At 36.9% G+C, this 21,281-nt stretch overlaps 2 protein-coding genes across 3 annotated transcripts in view; one reads left to right on the top strand and one right to left on the bottom strand.

Annotated features, from left to right (window-relative positions):
- The window catches only part of LOC102232250 (glycerol-3-phosphate acyltransferase 2, mitochondrial-like), a 143,765-nt gene extending 134,682 nt beyond the window's left edge, over positions 1-9,083 (top strand). Inside the window, exons 21-24 of the mRNA XM_023344115.1 lie at positions 4,400-4,520; positions 4,835-4,903; positions 5,254-5,309; positions 8,681-9,083. Of these exons, the coding sequence (XP_023199883.1) occupies positions 4,400-4,520; positions 4,835-4,903; positions 5,254-5,309; positions 8,681-8,797 (363 nt within the window). The 3' untranslated portion in view covers positions 8,798-9,083. The remainder of the gene's footprint in view (positions 1-4,399; positions 4,521-4,834; positions 4,904-5,253; positions 5,310-8,680) is intronic.
- A 2,275-nt stretch (positions 9,084-11,358) lies between these two features.
- Positions 11,359-21,038, bottom strand: LOC102230079 (fumarylacetoacetate hydrolase domain-containing protein 2-like). Of its 2 annotated transcripts, none has more exons than XM_023344219.1 (8): positions 20,998-21,038; positions 19,721-19,986; positions 19,361-19,577; positions 16,095-16,154; positions 15,855-16,017; positions 14,879-14,987; positions 14,405-14,492; positions 11,359-11,467 (listed from the first exon to the last, which is right to left on the bottom strand). In XM_023344219.1, the coding sequence occupies exons 2-8, from the start codon at positions 19,984-19,986 to the stop codon at positions 11,405-11,407; spliced, it is 966 nt and encodes a 321-aa protein (XP_023199987.1). In that variant the 5' UTR covers positions 20,998-21,038; the 3' UTR covers positions 11,359-11,404. The 2 variants fall into 2 exon arrangements, with proteins under 2 accessions (XP_023199987.1, XP_014324110.2); XM_014468624.2 differs by lacking the exon at positions 20,998-21,038 and adding an exon at positions 20,876-20,991.
- Positions 21,039-21,281: the final 243 nt, after the last annotated feature.

Below are 21,281 nucleotides of genomic sequence, written 5' to 3'. Positions count from 1 at the left end.
CCCATAACTGTGAGCAATCACAACTCATCCGCTTCAGTTAAAATAAATCTTCCCTTTAGTTGGATTTATGGTCTTCAACACATTTATCAGCAAACTGAAGACTCTGATAGGAACATGAACATTAAAATGACTTCCAACAGATGGGACATCCAGAATATGTCTTTAATCATAAAAAATATTAAAAATCAATCATTGTTGTATAACAATCTCGGCAGAAAATTGGCCAAAATTGGAATTGGCAGGTGAAGCTTTTTAAATATCGGTAATTAACAATCAGCCAGAAAACTGCAATCGATAACAGGTATTACTTCCTAGTATGCATGTAGGATGAACATTGTTTTCAGCGATTGAAAAAGAATTAAAAAATCAACCTTTGGGTTTTGTCCTTCCACAAGCGAGTCAGTGGTTCACTGCAGTTGTTCAGTAAAACCAGAACCACCCACACCGCTACACGACTGACTTCATCTTTGTCCTCTGAACAAGCAGCAGTTCTCTTTTCAAACACCATGTTTTAACGCTGTCCATCCAGCGTTTTCTCTCCTCCTCAGACCTGAATGACTGCAACAAAACGCCTCCCTAACAAGCAACAGAACACATTCCCTCCTGTTCCTCCTCCTCCTCTTCCTCAGCCCGGACTCGGTTTGGCTGCATAAATTCACTTCAGGTGGTCATTCTCAGCAGCTGGGCAGTAACTCAACTGGATTTGCTGAACAAAATCTGCTGTTATGAGAGTTTTACTCCCAGATTTCTAAAAGATTTATTTTTCTGCCAACATGTTTGTCTTCCAAAGGCACTTAAGCTTTTTTTATATCGAGGCCGACAGTAAACGTGTGGTGACGGGGGATCTGCAGGGTCGGGAGTGGAACCCATTATAACTGCTTGCAGTTCTAGTTTTATTTGTGTTTTTTAGATTATTTATTTATGTCGTGTCTCGGTCCTGCAAGCCAAGGGGCTTTGTTAAAAAGAAAATATTTTTTCAAGATCAGAATATATTGATCAGCATTGAGCATTTAGCAGCGAGAAAATATAATGCAATTACACACTGCTGGATAAATTATTCATTATGCATTTCTGTGCTGCTGTTTTATGCTAATTTTCAACCGTTAAACTGAATCATCCTCGTAATGACCTGTAATTGACCGATGGTTGTTGTAGTTGTTGCTGTTTTTCGGTTTTGTATGTTGCTTTTATTTGGACTAAGTATTCAGCTGTTTTAAACGTTATCGCTGCCTGTCTGCCCTTGTTTGCACGGCTGAAGGCAACATTCCCAGTTTATTAAATACATTCTCACTCCTTTTTCAGCTGAACCAATCTGATATTTTTTATTGCAACATCTAGTTTGTTTAGATTCTTTAAGAGCTGTTTTGCCTCAGAATTACTGTCACTTTAATCTACTAATCTATTAAGTATTGGAGACATTAGCTTTCTTCCTCATTAACACAGCTCTAATAGGGTTATTGACACGACATTTACACCTGAAATTTGTAACAACCCCTTTCATCTATGCATACAAAGATATTAAAATAATATAATCAGTGAAATTACATTTAATACAGGGAAATGACTGAAAGAAATCATATGAAAAAATGTCAAAAAGTTAAATTAAAGAGAGATTGGCCTTGAGCGGTTCGGTTTCGTCTGTATTTTTTCCCCTGACTGTTTTCAGTTTTTTCAATTCGTAGAAGAAGAGAATTTGTTGCTCGTCGTGTCTCTGGGGCTCAGGGCTGCCCTCTATCAGTGAGGCATGGTACTTTCCGCCTCACCTGACGCATTTTTGCTGCACATTTATGGCCAATCAGAAACACTAAATGTGTCACACACATTCATTAACATATAGAAAATATGTAATTAAACAAGTACATTGGCAATATAAAGACAGACAGCAATGGACATGCGCCAAATGCCTGCTTCATTCACTTGTGAGAGGCAGCGCCCCCCAGAGGTGAGACGCAGCACTGCACTGCCTCGCCCCGATTTCCTTTCATGTATTTCAAAAGGCAACTTTGACCATAAAAATCTTGAAATTACCAATAAGAATAATTATGTACAGAAAAGTTACGTGTTCAGATTGATGATCTTTGTATTTTACTTCTCATGGCCTTAATTTCTACTTATCAGGACTACAGGTGTCTGCCTCCCTTGACGTCACTGATACAAAATAGTATACAGTACAATAATGTACCACCACAGTTTGTTTGGGCTTATCTGAAATTATCAATGAGGATAAATGAACGTTTATATCTTTTTGTATCTACAAGCAGAAGGCGACAACCCGTAGTGGCGATGAAGAGGGTGATTTGGGTCAGGAACCATCTGTGGTTCTAATTTGGGTACATATCCAAATATTTTCAAAACATCTGCAGCCTCATCTTGCATTTTAACCAACTTTTATGACATTGATGTGAGTCATGTGTCATAATAAAAGCCAAATGCTGTAAATCTGGATGTAAAAAATGGCTGAACTTTATAACTATGAAAAATCTGAACGCACCACTGCAGAATCCAACCACTCCTGGTTCTGACTAAACATCCAGACTTCACTACAGAAGTTGAAGTCAGTACCCGACAAAAAGACATTTCTATTAGTTCTTTCTTTTTATCAGCTTCCTTCCTCAACTCTCATTGATGAATAATATAGAAAAATGTCTTGTTGGAACTAGTACATTTTTATCAATATTAAGGAAATATTTACTTTAAACAAACTGCAATGTCTTGCTAAAGAGGTACTTGTTAGTTTTGTCTTACTTTAAGTGTACTAAGATATTTACACTAAAAACAAACACTACACTAGACAAAAATACTTGGTGATATTTTGTGTTTTTGCAGTGCAGTAGTTGCAGACTTTATTGTGAATCTCTTAATAACCTTCAGGGGGTCTTCTCTGAGATTTAACGTTCAACAAGTCCATCAGCAATAGTTTTCTTTCACATAAATGGCAGGTCTTTGTCATTTCACAACATGAAAGTCAGTGAGTCTGGTAAATTTCAGGAAAGTTTTTCTTTTTTTTTCCAACTGGAGTCACACAAACCATCAAACATGATGATGAAACTGCCTCTCAAGCTGCCCCAGGAGAGGCAGACCAAGTGTTCCCTCTGCTGCAGATTAGCCCACATCAATGCTTCCCTGAGTTCAAATAGCAGACGCATCTTAACGTCAAGTGTTCAGAGAAACCCTGTGAACCAGCCCTGCATGTTCAAACCGCTGCAACACAAAGGAGAAACAAGTTACTGGGGCCAAAAAACACAAGGAAGTAACATTTAACCTGGAGAAATTTGAGCTTTGGTTGGAGAATTTCAAATTTTGGTGGGAAACTAAATTAAACAACTATAATGTTGACCAAGAACTCTGACTTATTGATTTGGTTTGATTGATTTTCATTGTCCTTTTTGCCCAAAACGGATATAAATCCTAAGTTTCTGATATCAAGAAGCTAATGGAGAATTTTCACAATTAAAAAAGTTGGAGAAGTGAGAAAAATGCAGATGAATCGTAATTTATGTAATCTTAAGGTATTCAAAAATATCCATCCATTATCTTTCACTTAATCCAGAGTCGGGTCGCGGGGTCAGCAGCCTAACTGACCCAGGCGTCCTTGTCCCGGCCGGTTGGTCCGGCTCCTCCAGGGGAATCCCAGGCCGTTCCCAGGCCAGCACGTCCTGGGTCTTCCTCTGGGTCTCCTCCCAGTGGGACGGGCCTGGAAAACCAGACCAGGGAGGCGTCCATTTTATCCCAATGTCCCCCGCCAACAACCTAAAGCACGTCAGATGTCCCAGTTGTATTGGACCGTCATATTGTTTAGTTATTTGTGTGTTAAGAGGCATTGTTGTATATTAATGTTTGGTAAATGCAAATTTAGCCAGTTTTCAGTTTTTAAGATATTATATCTTTGTCTATCTATTGCGCTCTAGCTCTCTGTTTAGATCTGTATAGCTCTATATCTATCTCTATATCTGTCTAAATCTATCTCTCTATGTATATTTATCTATTTCTACCGGTCTCTACAGAGGTGGAGATAGAGGTCTATCTCAGTTTCTTTCTCTATAGATTCATATAGATATTGATAGCTCTATCTATATCTACATCTGTCTATAGATATAGATGCAGAGATCTATTTCCTGAATGCAAAGTTTCACAAGGAGTGTGAGTTTTTAAAGAGACAGAGGCTCAGTTTCAAGGCATTAAATTACAAAGTCATATTTCTTTTCAGCCATATTTGATATGATGTAGCATTTTTACAACTGAAGGCAGCATTGTTACTAATTGTGCTTTAAAATGGTACTTTGTGCCCAGAAAATACACAGTACTGCCCTAATTAAATGGTAAAATAAGTCTGGACAGTAGTCTTGGACTTCCTTGTTGAATAAAAACTAATTAATTTTCTTTGTCCTTACTTTCCTAGATAAGTCAGCCGAAGCAGTTCCCAGAAATGCTCTTCTTCCTCTGCAGAATGCTAGCTGGACATTTGAGGGCGCTGTGCTGGACCACCAACGCTCTGGACGTGATGGACTTGCCTCTGCTTGGTACAAAACTCTGGATTTACTCAAGTTCCCTGTGGCAGGTTCCATGAGTTATCACAGCTTTAAATGACTTGGATAAAAAGGAAACATGTTGGACTTGAGGTTAAATTTTTAATCAAAGTATCGGAGTTGCTGCAAGGATGAAATTAATATTGATGCTCATCTTTCAAATGTTTTTTTCTGCAGTGACCAGCTACAAATTTACTATACGGTAGCACGTTGCTGAAGCATAAAGAGAACATCCACCATCTGTAGGAAGTGTCAGGCCTTCGCTTTGGCAGAGTAATACCTCTATTTTCTCGTCTTTCCTGCTGCAGAAGCCGAATTTCTATCTCAGATACACTCCCATCTCTGTGAAACGGCAAATCAGAAGAAACAGCACTATGGTGAGCCTGACCCGACACACACCCACACTGAGATCCTCTGTGTCTTTGTGTCATAACTTTAAAAGCCTGTCACCTCGTTTTTCCCACTGATTCACTGAGTCCTAACAAATCTGCAGAGGCCAAAGAGGAAAGCCACCGCAGCCCCCCCACTCACTCTCCACACTCTCGCATTTCAGAAATAACACACAAGGCAGCGAGAATCTACCCAAATGGCAGCCCTCAATAATACGTAGTATAAAAATTACAGTCCCACTGGTAGAGGCTTTGTTCTGTTATCCCGACCTCATTCTCTATATTGGATATGTGGCTGTTCTTTTGATTCATGTGTGCCTTTGTGCTGTATCTCACAGAAAGCTGCTCAGAGGAGGCGGCACACACTGCAGTTAGAACACTAATAGACCTCGGGGTGAGTGACAGCCTCCATCTCTCTCTCTCTCTGTGTGTGTGTGTAAATCTGTCGGCTGAGAATTACAGCTCCGCTCAGCGCTGAGGCTTCAGGTGCAATTCAACCGTCCATTGGTTCAGACTGGGTTCATATATCGGTGCAGAAATCCTTGAAATGCTTAAATTTTGTTGTGGTGCTTTCAAGGTTTGGAGAAATGTAGGGAATCTAATTTTGTCACTTTCTTGTTTAGTTTTTGTGTTCTGGGTTCCTACGGTTTTTAAAAGTTTGAGGAAAGTACGTAACGGGATGAGTGACATGACACAAATATTATACAACATCAGATTTTTTTTTCTCCACAATAAAATCATCACTCCTATTGAAAGACACAACTACACCATGTTTATTTACATACTAAAGGTGAGACATTATGCTTCCTTGAACAGGTTAGAATGAGTCTACAGTTTATACAAAATATGTTCATTACATTTTTAGCACAAGAAATGTAATGAACAGTTTTAGATAATGAGATTTCCTTCCAAAATGAGCTGTTCTAGGGCCTCTTGTCACTTTAAATCCAAATAACCTGCTTCTGGCCACGACCCCCCAACTCAACATTTACACTCACACATGAAAATAGTTCCAAACAGATGCACAATTATACAACCATACATCTTGGAAAAGCAAAAACAGAGCCTCCTGTACAACCAATAAGAAGTGGTTTCTGGACGGTAAGTCAAAAACAAAACACTTTTCTTTTTAAGCAGCCATATACAGTACAAACAGCAGCAAAACCAGCTGACCAAATGTTCTGGAGCTTAGCTTGGGTTGCTCATATTACAGACACCAAAAACATTAATTTATTGCCAAAAAACTGCTGGGTGGGTTTTTTTTTGTTTTTAGCAATTGTGCTGCTTTAAGAAGCAGTTGAGATACAGATGGAAGGATAAAAATGTGCAAAAAGTGAATTTTACATAATAGGAATATCCGTTAATTCACCACTTGGATACTCTGAGCTAAATCCATTGATCAAACATGAACTAGCTCACCTTTAGTCATCAGTTTTGAATGTGATAGTCCTTAGGAAACCTAAATATTAGTGATATTAGTGTCTAATTTTAAGAAGAAAATCAAAATTAGTGCTTTGCAAATTACTTAAATATAAAACATGAAGAGTGAGGGTCATGTTTTTTGTTTAAATTGTAAAATATCTGATAAAACTCGCTGTGTTCGATCGGTTTGGTAACACTTTATTTGACGGGTGTGCAGAAGACTGACATGACACTGTCACGAACGTGACAAAATACCTGTTATGAATGTTTACGACTAAATAATGACACTTTTAATGCAAACTTGCATTAAAACTTGTATTAAAAGTCCATTAAAATTGTCAATATTGTCATAATTAAAAAAACGTACATTTTGTATTTACTCAGATTACCTTTAAATTGTATTTGATTATCTAAAACATTTAAGTTTGGCAAAAACAGAAAGAAGTCTATAATGCTTTTTCACCTCACTCTACATGGCAGTTTTGATTTTTGCGATATAATTTAAAAATATCTTCTCTAAATAAAGACATCTGAGTCTGGTGCTGCAGCTATGAAGGTGTTTATTTTGCTAAGAATCGTTGTTGATTTTACCGAGGGAAACAGTCTGCGTACTTGACTGAGGTTAAACAAGTAAAGAGTTATTTTTAAGGTACTCCTCTGGCGACATTTTTCCTGTGGGTTGTGTTGATGTGAAAAACTCACACAGGCGGCGGAGCGAGGATTAAACTCAAACTTTGATCAGAACAGATAAACTCTGCATGTTTGTTGTGAGGGATTATCACTCTGCAGCTTTCAAAGGCAATAAAAGTTGTTTTCCATCCAGTCCAAGATGGAGGGTAGAGAATGTTTTTTTTATTTGTTTTTTCTTTAGCTGATGAGAATACGAGCATCTGGCGTCTCCATCTGCTGATATTTTGAAAACGGCTCCAAATGATGAGGAATCAGAGGGGCAGACTGGCTAATGTGCATCAAATTCGACACTAAACCTACATGAGGAAAACGCTAATCGGTTTTAGAAGAAAGTGTGGAGTTATAAATCTTTATTATTCTCTGAATCGGTGTCTCAACTGTAACTTCGGAAGCTCCTTCTTTAAAAATAGAGCGTCATTGACCCATATATCTGCAAAGATCCCTGGAGGCAATTATTCAGTTTAATATTGAGGTTATCAGTCAGCCTTGTCTCGTCTCGTCCCTGAAGTCGGACAGGCGGCGCGTTGAAGAACTGCGAGTCAAACCATAGAAGAAGAAACGCTTCTGGTGCTTAAAGAACAGAAAGGACGGCCTGATTTGTCTCTTCTTTGGCCTCATGATTTCAGAGTTTGCTCAGTTATTGTTCTTGTGTTTTTATCCACCATCTCTCCTTTGCTTTTTATGAGGATTAGGGCCAATCTAAGAAAATAAAATAAAAATGGAAAAATAAAGTCATACATTCCAGAATGAAGTTGAAATAATATGAGCATAAAGTCGTAAATTACAGCTTCATTGGTTATATGACCTTATTCTCATTATTTCAACTTTATTCTCATAATATAATAATTTTATTTGTGAAATATGACTTTATTCTTTTATTTAGACTTTATTCTTGTAATATAAAAATGTTATTTTCAAAATATGACTTTATTCTCGTAATGACTTTATTATTGTAGTAGTATAACTTTATTCTCGTATTACAACTTTATTCTCATATTATTTACACTTTATTTCTGCTATTGACTTTATTCTTGAAGTATGACTGTATTCTTTTATTTAGACTTTATTCTTGTAATATAAAAATGTTATTTTCAAAATATGACTTTATTCTCGTAATATTGACTTTATTATTGTAGTAGTATAACTTTTTTCTCATATTACAACTTTATTCTCGTATTTTTTTACACTTTATTTCTACTATTGACTTTATTCTTGAAGTATGACTTTATTATTTTATTTAGACTTTATTTTCATAATATTGAGTTTATTCTAGTAATAGTGTGCCTTATTCTCTTTATTTCAATTTTATTGTCGTAATACAGTGACTGTTTTCAAAACATGACTTTATTATCATATTATTTCAACTTTATTCTTTTAATACTATGACTTTATTCTTGTAACATTCCGATCATACTAAAAGTCGTATTTATTCTCATAGTGTTGCGACTTTCTTATAAATTTCTCATATTTTTATTACAAATAAAAATATGAGAATAAAGTTATTCACATAATGTTCTCACAGTTTTTCTATGTTTTTTAGGTCAAGATTGTATTTTAACCCTGTGCAGGATTAAAAGCAGTGATGAATCGGAGGCTGCAGCTGGAGTTTCCTCTAACGTTTTTATTTTTACCTTCATTGTTTTTTTAATTCAGGTCCTTCTGCAGACGCGTCAGACGGGAGCCATCTTCCTCGGTGTTAGTCCTTTGTTCCAGTTGTCAGAGAACCGGGAGAAGCTGCAGCGCTTCATCTCGCAGTACCTCTACAATTAATGTTAAGTGCGCAGAATGACTCAAGGCCTCGTCTCCGCTTTGTTCTGCTGAAAAAAATCTGACCTCGTTCTGTATAGTTGTCAGAAAAAGGCTTTGTTCTGTTAACTAAAATAGTCACTCTGAGTTAGAAGCAGCTTTCTTTGCTTTAATTGCATTTTATAATTTTACTTTTAAGCCATTTCTCTGCTGCGGGAGAGCATTACGAAGAACCTGTCATCAGCTGCTCCTTATATGTAAAATGTTTTAAATAAAGAAGTTCTTGGTTCATCTTAGATTCACGTCGCGTTCAAGCAGCCTGAGCTCTTTAAGGATGAATATAAGATATTTCTCGACAAGTCATTTTTTTCTGAGGATCTCTCGCCCCTGAATGTAGATCATCCACGCTGAGTCAGGCCTCTGGGGAGACTCTTTGACGCAGACCTCTGGACATCAAGACGGGGAGAACAATCGATTCCTCGCTTTGATGGGAGTTTTTTCTGGCAGCCGTTAATGTTTGCTGTGTACAGCTGACTGTTTTTACAGTCCAGAGTGAGTGCAGCTGCTTTTCACCCTCAAATCAGGAACAAACCGCAGCTCCGAGTGACGGTGCGACTTTACCGCCACCCGGTGGCACTTCTGAGGATCTACAACCTGACAAATTAAACTTTAAATGTAGTAAATTTCTTCTTTAAGGTTTAAACCTTTTTGCAGTTTTTACAAATTAACAAGAAGAGAATTGATTTATGTTTGACATTTGAAGTTAATTCAGTTCAAAATATGAAGAATCTTTTACATTTATTGGTGATATATTTTCAACACTTTGTTCTTTTATAGCTAGGAAATATTGGTTCAGATCCACTTTTTAAAAATTACATAAGCACCCCCACATTTAAATCAGGCAACAAAATATCTGCTGGCTGTTCAGAAAATGCTATCTGAATAGAAAGTTCAGTGGAAGAAAAGAATTGTGGTAGAAAAAGGTGCATAAATTTCAGACAGAACCAAAGCAAAATTAATTAAGCGTTCAGAGAAAGTCTCTGTTTAAGACAACTGTACAGAAATTAAATTTAAGATTTTTGGCTGATATTTCTTCACTGAAAATGTATTTCTGTCACAATAGTCAGGATAGTTGTAGGACTTATATCTAATATTTAATTGAATAATTAAACTCAGAAATGTCAAAAATATATATATATATATCCAGAAAATGTGAGATTAATCTCAAAATTTCTGACTTCTGAAACTCAGAAAGGTATAATTTTTTTTTTGGTGGAAATGTACTATTCCTTTTTTCTATCTAGAAAGGCCCTAATAGGCTGTGGTAAGGCTGTGATTAAATCACTCAGAGTTAAGGAGCTTCAAAGTAAAAACATAGAATATTTTTGGAAATGCCCTCAGATTTCCCTTTACTAGACAGTAAACTGATCAATTGTGTTATATCTGGTCAATTATCCAGCTGGACTGAAAAAACAGAACAAATACACGTTACTAATACTACAGCCAACAAAAGTGCCATGAGAAACAATTGGTGAAAGGAGGAACTACTTCTTCAAAATGGCTGGACGTAAAACACAAACTTTATGTAATAAAGAAAAATGTGAACTGGAAAAAAATTAAACACTTTCTTAGTAATTCACCACATTATATAATTGTTGTATTATATACACTGTATATTTTTAATCTTGACCCAAAACTTTATAGATTTTTTCTGTGTCCTCTGCTTGTTTTTCATTTATTGTAGTTTGAAATGCAAATGCTCAATAGAAATAAAGTTAAAATATTACAAATCAAACTGAAGAGCAGCTGGAAGTAATAAAACCCAATTATTAATGATTGTCTGACAGCTGAAAACACTCATAAGAAGCTCATATTAAACCATCTGTAATGTTTCACTAGCTGTAAAAAAAAAATTAAACTGGGACACTGAGCAACAATTAAACCATTCATAAATATTCTCTTAAGCAGTTTGATATTAATAATGTTTAATATTTTTGTTGCACAATTTTGACTAATCTTGCTTTCTTTGATATATACGTCTTAATTCTTGTTTAATTTTCCACAGAAAAATCTAATTATTATAGAAAATGTCTTCAGTCAGATGTTTCTCTTCAAAAAATGTCAAACTGCATTTATTGGAACCAGATAAACACATTTATTAGTTCCCCTGCAGCTGTCTGTGGGTGGTAATTAAAGAGGGCTTCTGTGCTTTGAGCTGCAGGGAGATTAAACACAAAGTTCTTAATACCGATAATAAATTCTCCTTCAGATAATATGAATATTTTTATTCCATTATAGTTTGTACAATCTTCCTTTTCATGAAACCGCTGCCAATCAAATCCTCTAAATTTGAAAATAAAAAACGAAGCGTTTATTGTCCTGTTTTTTTTTTCCGGTGTGTTAGTCAGTCAAGAGGTTCACGGTTTGTGCTGTACATCATGAGTGGGCGGCTGCTGATGGTCTCTTTACCAGCTGGTGAGTCAGTAGGTTGAGTCACTAATTACATTGTTTCATGTTGTAGTAAAAATACCACATTTTTCCTCTTTGTTACTATTAAACACTTGCAAATAAAACAAACAACTAACTAAACGTTGTATTTTTTTATTATTTTGCAGTTTCCTGCTGAAGAGTTTAAACCACCTTGTTGATGATGGAGCCGATCTGGTCAATCTGGCACTCCACTGTATCTCCTCTCTGAAAGGAAACAATAAAACATTAGTTCAATTTAGATTATTTCTTTCTTTTTCCTAAACAAGCATCACAGCAACCAAAAGACAACAGAGCCTTCATCTGGCAAAAATAAACAGTTTTAGAATCACTTTGCTGATTTTCCCACTTTATTGAGGGACAATAAAGGTTATTTCTGTTATATTCTTTTTTTTTTTTTTTTAGAAAAGTAAAGGTGCTTTGTAAAAAATATTTACACCACCTGAGCTCTAGATTCACAACGTGTCATGTTACCACCACAAACCTGTTTTTATTGTGATTTTATTCAAAAGACCATAAAAGTAGCACATAATACTAAAGTAGAAGAAATAATAATTTTAACTTTTTAATAATAATTTTAGATAATAATCTAACTTTTAAAGTATGTGGGGCTTTTGCATGAAGCTCATTTCACTTTTTTACCCTTAAATAAGATCTAGTGCCACAAACTGCCTTCAGAAGTAACTTAAAGAAAGTGGATTTATTTTGCTAAATAAAATTTTTGCATCATTTTTAAACTTCGATTTGGGTCTCAACTCCTTCTAAAAAGAGACAAAATGCTGTAAAAAATTTTTTTTTTTTTTTAAAAAGGGCTTTTTTTGACAATAAGTTGTTTTTGGTGTGGAAAATGAGCGGTTTCCAAAAACTCCCAATTAGTAACAATAGACATTCACAGTGCCATTAGCTATCAACCAAAGCTAAGCTCCAGCATGTTTGGTCAGCTGCTTTTACCGCTGTACGTGCTGTATAATGGCTGCTGGAAAAGACAATTGTTTTGTTGTTGACTTACCATCCAGAAACCACTTGCTGCATTCTTGTTGGTTGTGCAGAAGGCTCCATTTCTGCTTTTCAAAGATGGACGGTTGTGTTACTGTGTATCTGTTTGCAGCCATTTGCACATGTAAGTGTAAACGTTGAGCTGGGTGGCGTGGCCAGCAGCAACTTATTTGAATTTAAAATAACAGAACAGAGCAGACTGAAATGTCTTTATCCAAGAATGATTTTGTGCAAAAAATATAATGAACATGTTTTGTATTTCCCATAGAGCTATCCAAACCTGTTCAAGGAAGTATAACATGTCACCTGTACAATTTTATCTTTTCATTTTAAAATGATTCACTACTTTCTGTTTCTTGGTCATATAAAATAACCACTTTTGTGGCTGCAACTTGACAAACTGTGGAAAAGTTCAGGAGCGTCTGAATGCTTTTACAAGGCGCTGTGCGTCACATGGAAGACAGTACATCTATTTTAAGGAACGCTCTCCTGTTACCATTATTACTTAATTAGCTTTTTGTCTGCCTAAACATTTGGTCAAGAATGGTCAAACCCCATGGGAATGGAGAAAGAGAAACCGGGAAAAACACAAACCTCTCCAAAAGAAATTGAATCATGCTGCCGAGTGTAAGATCTGCTAATTAACAAAGCGGTACTGTGCCAGAATCTGATCCCCCTTCTTTATTTTTTTGGCCCATTTATTAACAGGAATGAAGCTTGATACTTGCAGATAAACTAAGCTCTGCACTAATTGTATGTTTCATGCAGCGGCTGGTATGAGTCACTACGCTAAAATCCACTTTTCTGTGATTTAGGAACTCATTAAAAACATGTTTTGTTGTGAACAGTAGAGCTGAAGTGAAACAGCTTTCTATTTTTACACTGAGGTTGTGCAGAAAAGTTGCATTAAAAAAGCCTGACGTCAGCTGCACTTTGACATTTTCACTTTGGGCTTTCATAACTCGCCAGGATTTTTCTTCTTCTTTTTTGGCCTTCCGGTAACAACTTTCCCTTTGGCAATGGTTATAAAACAAGCCAAAGCATGATGAGTCCACCCCCATAATCACCAAGTGGGAAGATGTTCCTTTCACAAAGCTCTGCTTTTTTGGGCCTCCAAGCATACCTACATGCTATTTTTACTGAATTTTTCCATTTCAGCAGAACATGTGACGCATTTTGCTATACAGCTGCATTCAAAGTTACTTTCATACACATAGTTCATATTTCTGCGTTCTTATTCAGTCTGGAAAAAGTTAGGAATTTAAATATTTTCCATGTCTGGATAAAAATGAAGAGTGAAAACAAAACACAACTCCAGTCCTCCAGGGCTAACCTGAGTGAAGTTCTGCAAATCAAACAAAATCTATGTCAAATAGTTGTGCCGCAAACCTTGTTTGTGCCGCTAACACTTTAAATATAGCAATAAATGTTTCCAGAGGTCATCAAAGGTCAACCAGCCAGTCCACATTTACAAAATCAAACAAATTTGGTGACAATCAACTCCGCTACAAACATTTTGTTGGAAAAAAATGCAATTAATTTCCATTTAATGTTGATCTTTGAGTTTTTTTTTTTTATCTAAAAAAATTATAATGGCACAAACAGAAATTTTTACTGTACAAAAGGCAGCCTAGTAGATTGACACCATATTTTCTTTGATTTTGTAAATGTGGACTGGCTGACCTTTGATGACCTCTGGAAACATTCATTATATTTTTAAAACTTGTGACGCAATTTCACTCAGGTTGGGCGTTAACCTGTGACTTTTTACACCTGAATTAAACGAACGGCTCGTTAACAGAGTTGATCAGGTGTGCTGAAGGGAATTAGATGCAGTCATATTCAGAAAATTAGAGTAAATCTCCCATTGAGTCTCATTCATTGGATTAAAAAGTTAATATATTTTTAGTTAAACCCAAGTCACATTTCTGTTTCTTTATTGGTCTGATGTAATATTCTAATTTTAAATGTCTTTTTTGTAAACTAAAAACAGAAATAAAAGCTTTCAAACGTCCATCTGTGTGAAAATAATCTATACAAATGTGTTTTAGTGATAAAGAAACTATTGAATATATTAATTTATTGGATGGGTCTGAAAAGTTGCAGGAGGAAAAGCTCCTACTGTTATTTGCGTCATGCATGAATCACCTTAAGAAAGACGGGTGGGTTCCTGAAAACGCCCACACCGGGAGGAGTTCCCGTCAGGAACACGTCTCCTGGAGTTAACGTCACAAACCTGAAAGATACAACATTTAATTTTCATAAAAAAGATCACGCTGTTGCAAAACAAACAGATAATAGTGATTTACTTTAAATTCTGGGCAATAAAAACATTTAAAATAACCAGTGCCAGTTGTATTTTTGAAAGGAGCCAGAAATGTGTTGTGAGTTGCCAGCAGGGCGTTCGTTGTCCCTCTAGCAAAGGAGGGAGAGGCTTTACCGTCCAAAAATGTAGAAATCAGATTAGCAACGCTCCAGTTGGTTGGCTGGTTTTGAGTGAAATGTTCCAGTCGGTGTTGGATAATTCTCTGCTGAAGCATTTGGTTTCAGTTCAGAGACGTGAAGACAAAACTGTGTGCTCTATTAGGGGATCAAAAACAGCAGATTGCATCTGTGACTTACTTTGAGACCCAAGCAATCAGTTCTGCGGTCTTAAAGATCATCTGGCTGGTGTTGCTGCTCTGCACAGTGTCCCCATTAACCAGGCAGCGGATCCCCAAGTTATGAGGATCTGGAGGAAAAAAGGATGAACAAAGCAAATATCCTAATTAAAACATTTGAAAAAGACACGCATTCATAAAAGGACGGGACTTTAACCTGTTAATTTTGATTAATTACAAAGATTTTAAAACGCTTAATGCAATGAAACATTTTTTTTCTTCTACAAACAAATGTTTGTGTATTTGTATGAGCTGTTTGCTGCTGCTGTCTGTGCTCCCCCCACTCAACGTTTACACTCACGTGAAAATGGCTGCAAACAGAAGCACAATTACACAACCGTTTCTTTGAAAAGCATTAGGGGAACTTTGATGTTTCACTGCAAAACTAAACGTATTTTTTATCCAAAAAAGGCATAGTTGCTCACAGAGGCTGAACTAATGCAGATGTTTTCTCCTTTGATATATTTAAGATGACCACAACTCACCGTTTGCTGCTTTTTAATGTTATTCTTGTCTTTTTAACTCACAAAATCCACTTTATAATTTATCTGGTCAACTTATCAATCACTAATGTACGCATGAAGAAACAAACCAGTGTCAAATCCTAAGATTTTGCCCATGTGGAGTTTTTCCTGAACATTTAATCTGTTTAACTAACTGGAAATGAGAAGTAAAGTCAGACTTGTTAATATCATCACTGATTTAGTTGTATTCTCATTTTGTTTGAGTTGGATTTTTTGCAAAAACATGGAGCAATGATGCACATTATTCCATTTTTTCCTCTATAATGACTTTGTTTTTTGTCACCGATGCGGTACGCATTCAGGGAGCCATGCTTTCCTCTGATTTTAGCTTGTTAACTCAGTGACGCAGCAAACAGCCAAAATCACAGTTAATTGCATGATTCACCAGATTGCCTCCTCCTCGTTCTCTTTCACCTTTCACAGCATCAATAGTTACTAGGGCGGGTCCGAGAGGGCAGAAGCTGTCAAACGTTTTCGACAGCAGCCACTGCTTCCCGTTGCGCTTAAACTGCCAGTCGCGAGCGCTCACGTCATTCGCCACGGCGAACCCGGCCACATGGGAGAGAGCGTCCGACTCCTGAAAAACAGCAGGAATGACGATGGTTTCACCAGAAATGCTTCACTAAGGTGTGTCAGCGGGGATGAGAGGCTCACCTTGATGTGTTTTCCTCTACGTCCAATCACAAAGGCCAACTCCACCTCCCAGTCCACCTCCTTCAGTAACAGAAAAGACCAGGATGAAGTGTTAAAGGTGACCTGTTCCTTCAACAGGTTAGGGTAGGTCTATTCAAAACATGTCCATATATAGATAATGAGATTTTCCTGTGAGTTCTGCCTAATTTGAGCTGGTTTTTTCTTCTTTTTAAGCGTTCTTGTCACTTTAAATCCAAATAAACTGCTGCTGGCTGTGCCCACTAACCATGTGGAAATGGCACAGAAGTGGAGCCTCCAGCACAACCAACAAGAATACAGCAAGTGGTTTCTGGACGGTAAATCAACATAAAGAGGTAAACCAGCTGGCCAAACAAGCTGGACACAATCAGATGACTAACTCAGAAATAGTTTGGATGTATTATTTCATTCTTTCCTTCTTACAGAAAGTTTCTGGTTATACCTTGGAAGGGATGGAAAGAAAGGGAAAGTCCATTTTTGGCCTGTTTTGCTTTTGCACATTGTTTAGTGGTGCATTTCTACCTTAAAGAAAAAGATATAAAACTAACAAACGAGATTTTAACCTCATAATAGCAGAGAGTACGATGGCCTCCTTAAGGAAGGCTTTCAGTATTCATACAATAACGTACTGAACTGATCAGTACGTTATTGCGAGAGAACGCAAAAGAAAAAATACCCTCCATGTCCCCTAGTGGGGCTTCGTGCAGCAGAGACCCAAATGGAAGCAAAAATGGGCAAAGTCACACATCTGACATGGATTGAAAAAGCTCAGATAGGATTTCTTTTTTTTAAAAAAAAGAAAAAGGAATCTCATCACCCCTGAGAGTGATAATTCATCTTCACTGGAAACATGACAAACTGGTGTCAGGTTGTCTCTAAGTCAGGAGAAATCGGTGGATAAAACTGTTCAGGTAATATTTAATCCCCATCAACAGCATCAGACATCTGCAGAGATCTAACCGAATTAAAGGACGAAGCTGAGCCCACACACCGCCTGCTCATCCTGCTGCTACCGACTCCAACAATACAGAAACATTTAATGCAGCACAGCAGCTGTAGCATAAATTAATTACTGTCATTTCGTCCAGTTCAAACATTTTCAGTTGAAAATACTTTTGGATCACAAACATTTTAATTGGTTTTTAGTAAAAAAGCAGAAGTTTTATTGTGACATTTCAATTTCAAGGGCAATGAATTAAGCATGCAATATTTTAAATAATCAATCTGATTATTTGGTCTGATTTATGTTCAAAACGGACATGTAACATAAGGATTTCGCTCATTTGCCTTATTATAGCCTATTCTATTCATTAATACGTTTGTTGTAAGAGGAATCGATCAACAAAGTTCTAGATGATGGAACAATGGGATAAGGTATCAAAACTGGAAATATTCTTTCCATGCTCTGTTTTCTTATTCTCCTAGGAACCCTGCTGACTGTCAACCGGGTTTCAACATTATGACTGCAGGAAATAATGTAGAAATGAGCAGCAGAATCATCATCAGCCACCAGCCCAAGCTTGAAGCAGAGGGAGCCTGTTGATGTTTGAAAGGTACGTCAATCGGTCTCGGTATTAACCCAGAAATTAGTTTAAATGTCTGTGTATAGATCTATATATATATATATTTATATATATATATATAGATCTATACAAATATAGATTTACATTTAATTTAGACATTCTCTCCCCTCCTGATCTCAATGATTCTCGAGTGTTACGCTTAACTTGATTTATTACTACTGTAGGATTTTTTTATATGAACACATATGCGGGTATTTTCTCATGTCACTTTTATTTGTTTTGCTGTCAACAAAACAAACATATATATATATATATATATATATATATGTTTGTTTTTTACTTTTGACCCTCTGTAGTTTACAGAAACTCTACAATCAGTTAAAACTTGTACTTGTTTTGGTACAAACTTAAAAATGATGACCCACAGTCTGGAAAATGAGCATGGCAAAGAACAAACCAGTTGCTCTCGCCAGTGAGTTCATCCCAGTGAAAGGAAATTATAACCGAAAAGTCTTCCACTTAAAAAATCAGTCTGCAGCTCCAACAGAGAGAAAAATGGTTCGCCTTCTTGCTATCCATCCACCCGTTTAAAAGACTGATCTCTGTTGCTGCTAAAACAAAAAGAAAAAGAAAAGCTATGAGGAGAGTGGTGACAACATCTTCAATCTGATCTTATACACGTCGTGAGGGTTTTAGATTTTCCTTCCCAGACTTTATCTCTGCAACGAGGGGAAGGATTTACAGGCCATGATGTCCTACTACCTTCAATTCGCAGAGTGAAAAATAAAACAAATGTTTCACCTGAGAGGCTGAAGTTTTAAATTATTAGCAGAGTTTGTCGTCTGTGTGAACAGATTCATCAATATGGAGAAAAACAAAGAAATCCTGCTGCCACTTTCATCTGTTCTTCCGAATAAAATCACAAACAGTAGAATTACAGCCCTTATAAAGAGTTTTTATGTTCCGTACATTAATATAGAAATTAATGACTTATAATACTACAATTACTACATTTTGATTGAAAATATGCTGCTTTAGAAACTAAAGCTTTCAGTGATCTGCACTTGTACCACAGTGCCACCTAGTGGTCATACATAACTATTAACCCAACATGCTTTAATTTGTTCAAGTTGTTTGCAATAATATTCAGAGCTGAATATTATGTAATCCCTTAACTTGATAATTAGTTTATACTCTACAGTAATCAAGCTATGAGTATAATTAGATCAGAGTGTCTAAATGTGGCCCTTCTATTAATTTATTGTGGTCCCTGACTGGAGTTCAGAAATGGTACCAATTAGATCATCCAGCAAATGCAAATGGGCATTTTTTATCTTTTTTTTTTAGGATGAGATTTTCTAATCTATATCTTAAATGTAAAATGTTAGGTACAACTCAAAGTATTTTTTATTAAAGTTAGGAAACTACGCAACTTTACTTTTGTAAGCCGAACATCTGAGGCCCTTAATGGGACATATAATATTTCATTATTTCCTTCTTTGTTTCTTAACACATTGCATTTAATTTAATGCTTAAATTAAAGTAAATGACAATAAAATTATTTTTGTGCTTTTATTTGGGGTAAAAAAAAACAAGCAAAAAAAACATTTTGTTTAAAATCAACAATGTTTTTCAGACGGTCCCACAGTTCATTGCTTTGGCCTCATTCAGTGGTTTCAAAGCAGCTCTAAGAGTCATTTAGTGGAGACGTTTCCTTTTTCTCACCTGGCTCTCTGTGGGCAGAATAATGTGGTCATAAGGACCCGTGATGGCACTGGGGAACTTGCTGAAGATGATGGGTTCTTCGGGGATCGGCGCATTCTGCTCCAGACAGTGGTCCCGGTAGTTCATGCCCACACACACCACTTTCTCTGGGGCCAGGATGGGGGACAGCAGCTGGATGTTTGCTCTTTCAACCACAAACTTGCCAGACGCCAGAGCTCTGAGGAGGAAGAGCACTTATTGGAGGATTTTCATAGTGATTATCTGTTGGGTTCATTCATAATATGATGCTGACAAGAAGAAAGACGGAGATCAGAGAAGAAGAAAATTGGGTAAAAGCATGAATAAATCCGGTTTGGGTACCTTTGTGCACACTCCAGCCCTTTGTCCCCCAGCTGCAGCAGCTCTCTCACAGTTGAAGGCATAGAGGAGTCAAACGCCTTCAGATCCACCACATTTAGCCCCTGGCCTTGTTCCACTCCAACTCTGACATCATCTCCGTCACCTCTGCAACGAAACTGCACCAAGCGCATCGCTGCGCCGCTTAAGCCACGCCTCTGTGTGTCTAAAGTTTGTTTCTGAGAGATGAAACTCCTGAAGATGCAACAGGAGCGAAGGGGAATTCTCATCTATTTATTAAAAAGAGAAACAAACTTCATGTAACATAAACCGCTAACGAGTGTAATGGATCAAGCATAACAGCAACTGACTGTCTATTATGAGCTTCTTTGCTAATGTAACACATTTTATTAAGGTTTTGATCTGCAAAATATAATATTTTAGAATTTATTTCAATCTCTCTGGAAAGAAATGTGCTTTAGCAGAGTAATACTTTGTCCAGTTATCATTATGCTTTAAACTTTAAAGCATAAGATTTTTATCTTGTGCTCCAAGATCAGAGGTAAATCCAAGAGAATTTGAGGTAAAGCTTGAAATTTGAATTGTGTCCATTTTCAGAGCTTTATCTGTTGAGCCAAGAGAAAATTTTTTTATTTGTTATGCATCCAAATTTGATAGAGACAAAGAGAAAAAATACTTGCAGCTGTATTTGCACCCAAGTCTGACGGTGCGAACAGAAATGCACGCCACACTTTTTAGACATATCAAACTTTATGCAGGGGTGTCAAACTCCAGGCCTCGAGGGCCGCTGTCCTGCAGTTTTTAGATGTGCCACAGGTACAAAACACTGGAACGAAATGGCTTAATGACCTCCTCCTTGTGTAGATCAGTTCTCCAGAGCCTTAATGACCTAATTATTCTATTCAGGTGTGGTGCAGCAGAGGCACATCTAAAAGTTGCAGGGCAGTGGCCCTCCAGGACTGGAGTTTGATACCAGTGAATCAACAATCACATGCTAAAACAAGGGAGAACTTGGTTACTGTCGTGTAGACACGTTTACAAATGATACCAAAATAATATGAATTCTAACCACTTATCTGTTGCAGCATTTAAAATGTGAAAAAACTTCCTTAGATTTGATTAAATGGATCCTAAACACGATGCTTCACAGCTGCCTACCTGCAGGTCGAAAGCTTCCTATAAATGCCTCCTCGGGAGCAATGTACCATTGCAACATAGCTACTGTTGCCGAACTAGTGATTGTGCCCTTTGCACTGTCTGCAGCCGACAAAATCACTCACCTCCACGGTTCTGCACAAGAAAACGCTACCACTAGCTACTTCCTGTCAGCTTTTGTAGTCCAAAATGTCAGCTGTTAGTCAACAGTGATTTGTATGTTTCAATTCACGTTTTATTGGCACTTCAACTATTTTAATGACTGCGTCTGATAAATCAGTCTGTGCTATTTAAAATATTAGTAATATTCTGTGTGCGTTTAGTCAAGAAATACTTAAAACTACATTACCCAGCAAGCCCTCTAACGGAAGTTTCCCGCCTCTAGCTAATTTATGGGAAAACTGATTTG

This window comes from Xiphophorus maculatus, chromosome 12 (assembly GCF_002775205.1).
Source record: "Xiphophorus maculatus strain JP 163 A chromosome 12, X_maculatus-5.0-male, whole genome shotgun sequence".
NCBI lineage: Eukaryota > Metazoa > Chordata > Actinopteri > Cyprinodontiformes > Poeciliidae > Xiphophorus > Xiphophorus maculatus.
The sequence above is the reverse complement of the archived record's forward strand: the minus strand, read 5'-3'. Positions and strand labels throughout refer to the sequence as shown.

What these genes read in the sequence shown, in the direction of transcription:
- LOC102230079 (XM_023344219.1), bottom strand. Translation starts at nt 19,986, where the DNA reads ATGAGAATTCCCCTTCGCTCCTGTTGCATCTTCAGGAGTTTCATCTCT. An exon ending in GTAGAGGAAAACACATCAAG is followed by an intron (nt 16,018 to 16,094) that starts GTGAGCCTCTCA and finishes GCTGTTTTTCAG; the next exon opens with GAGTCGGACGCTCTCTCCCA. An exon ending in ACCCACCCGTCTTTCTTAAG is followed by an intron (nt 11,468 to 14,404) that starts GTGATTCATGCA and finishes GTTTCCTTTCAG; the next exon opens with AGAGGAGATACAGTGGAGTG.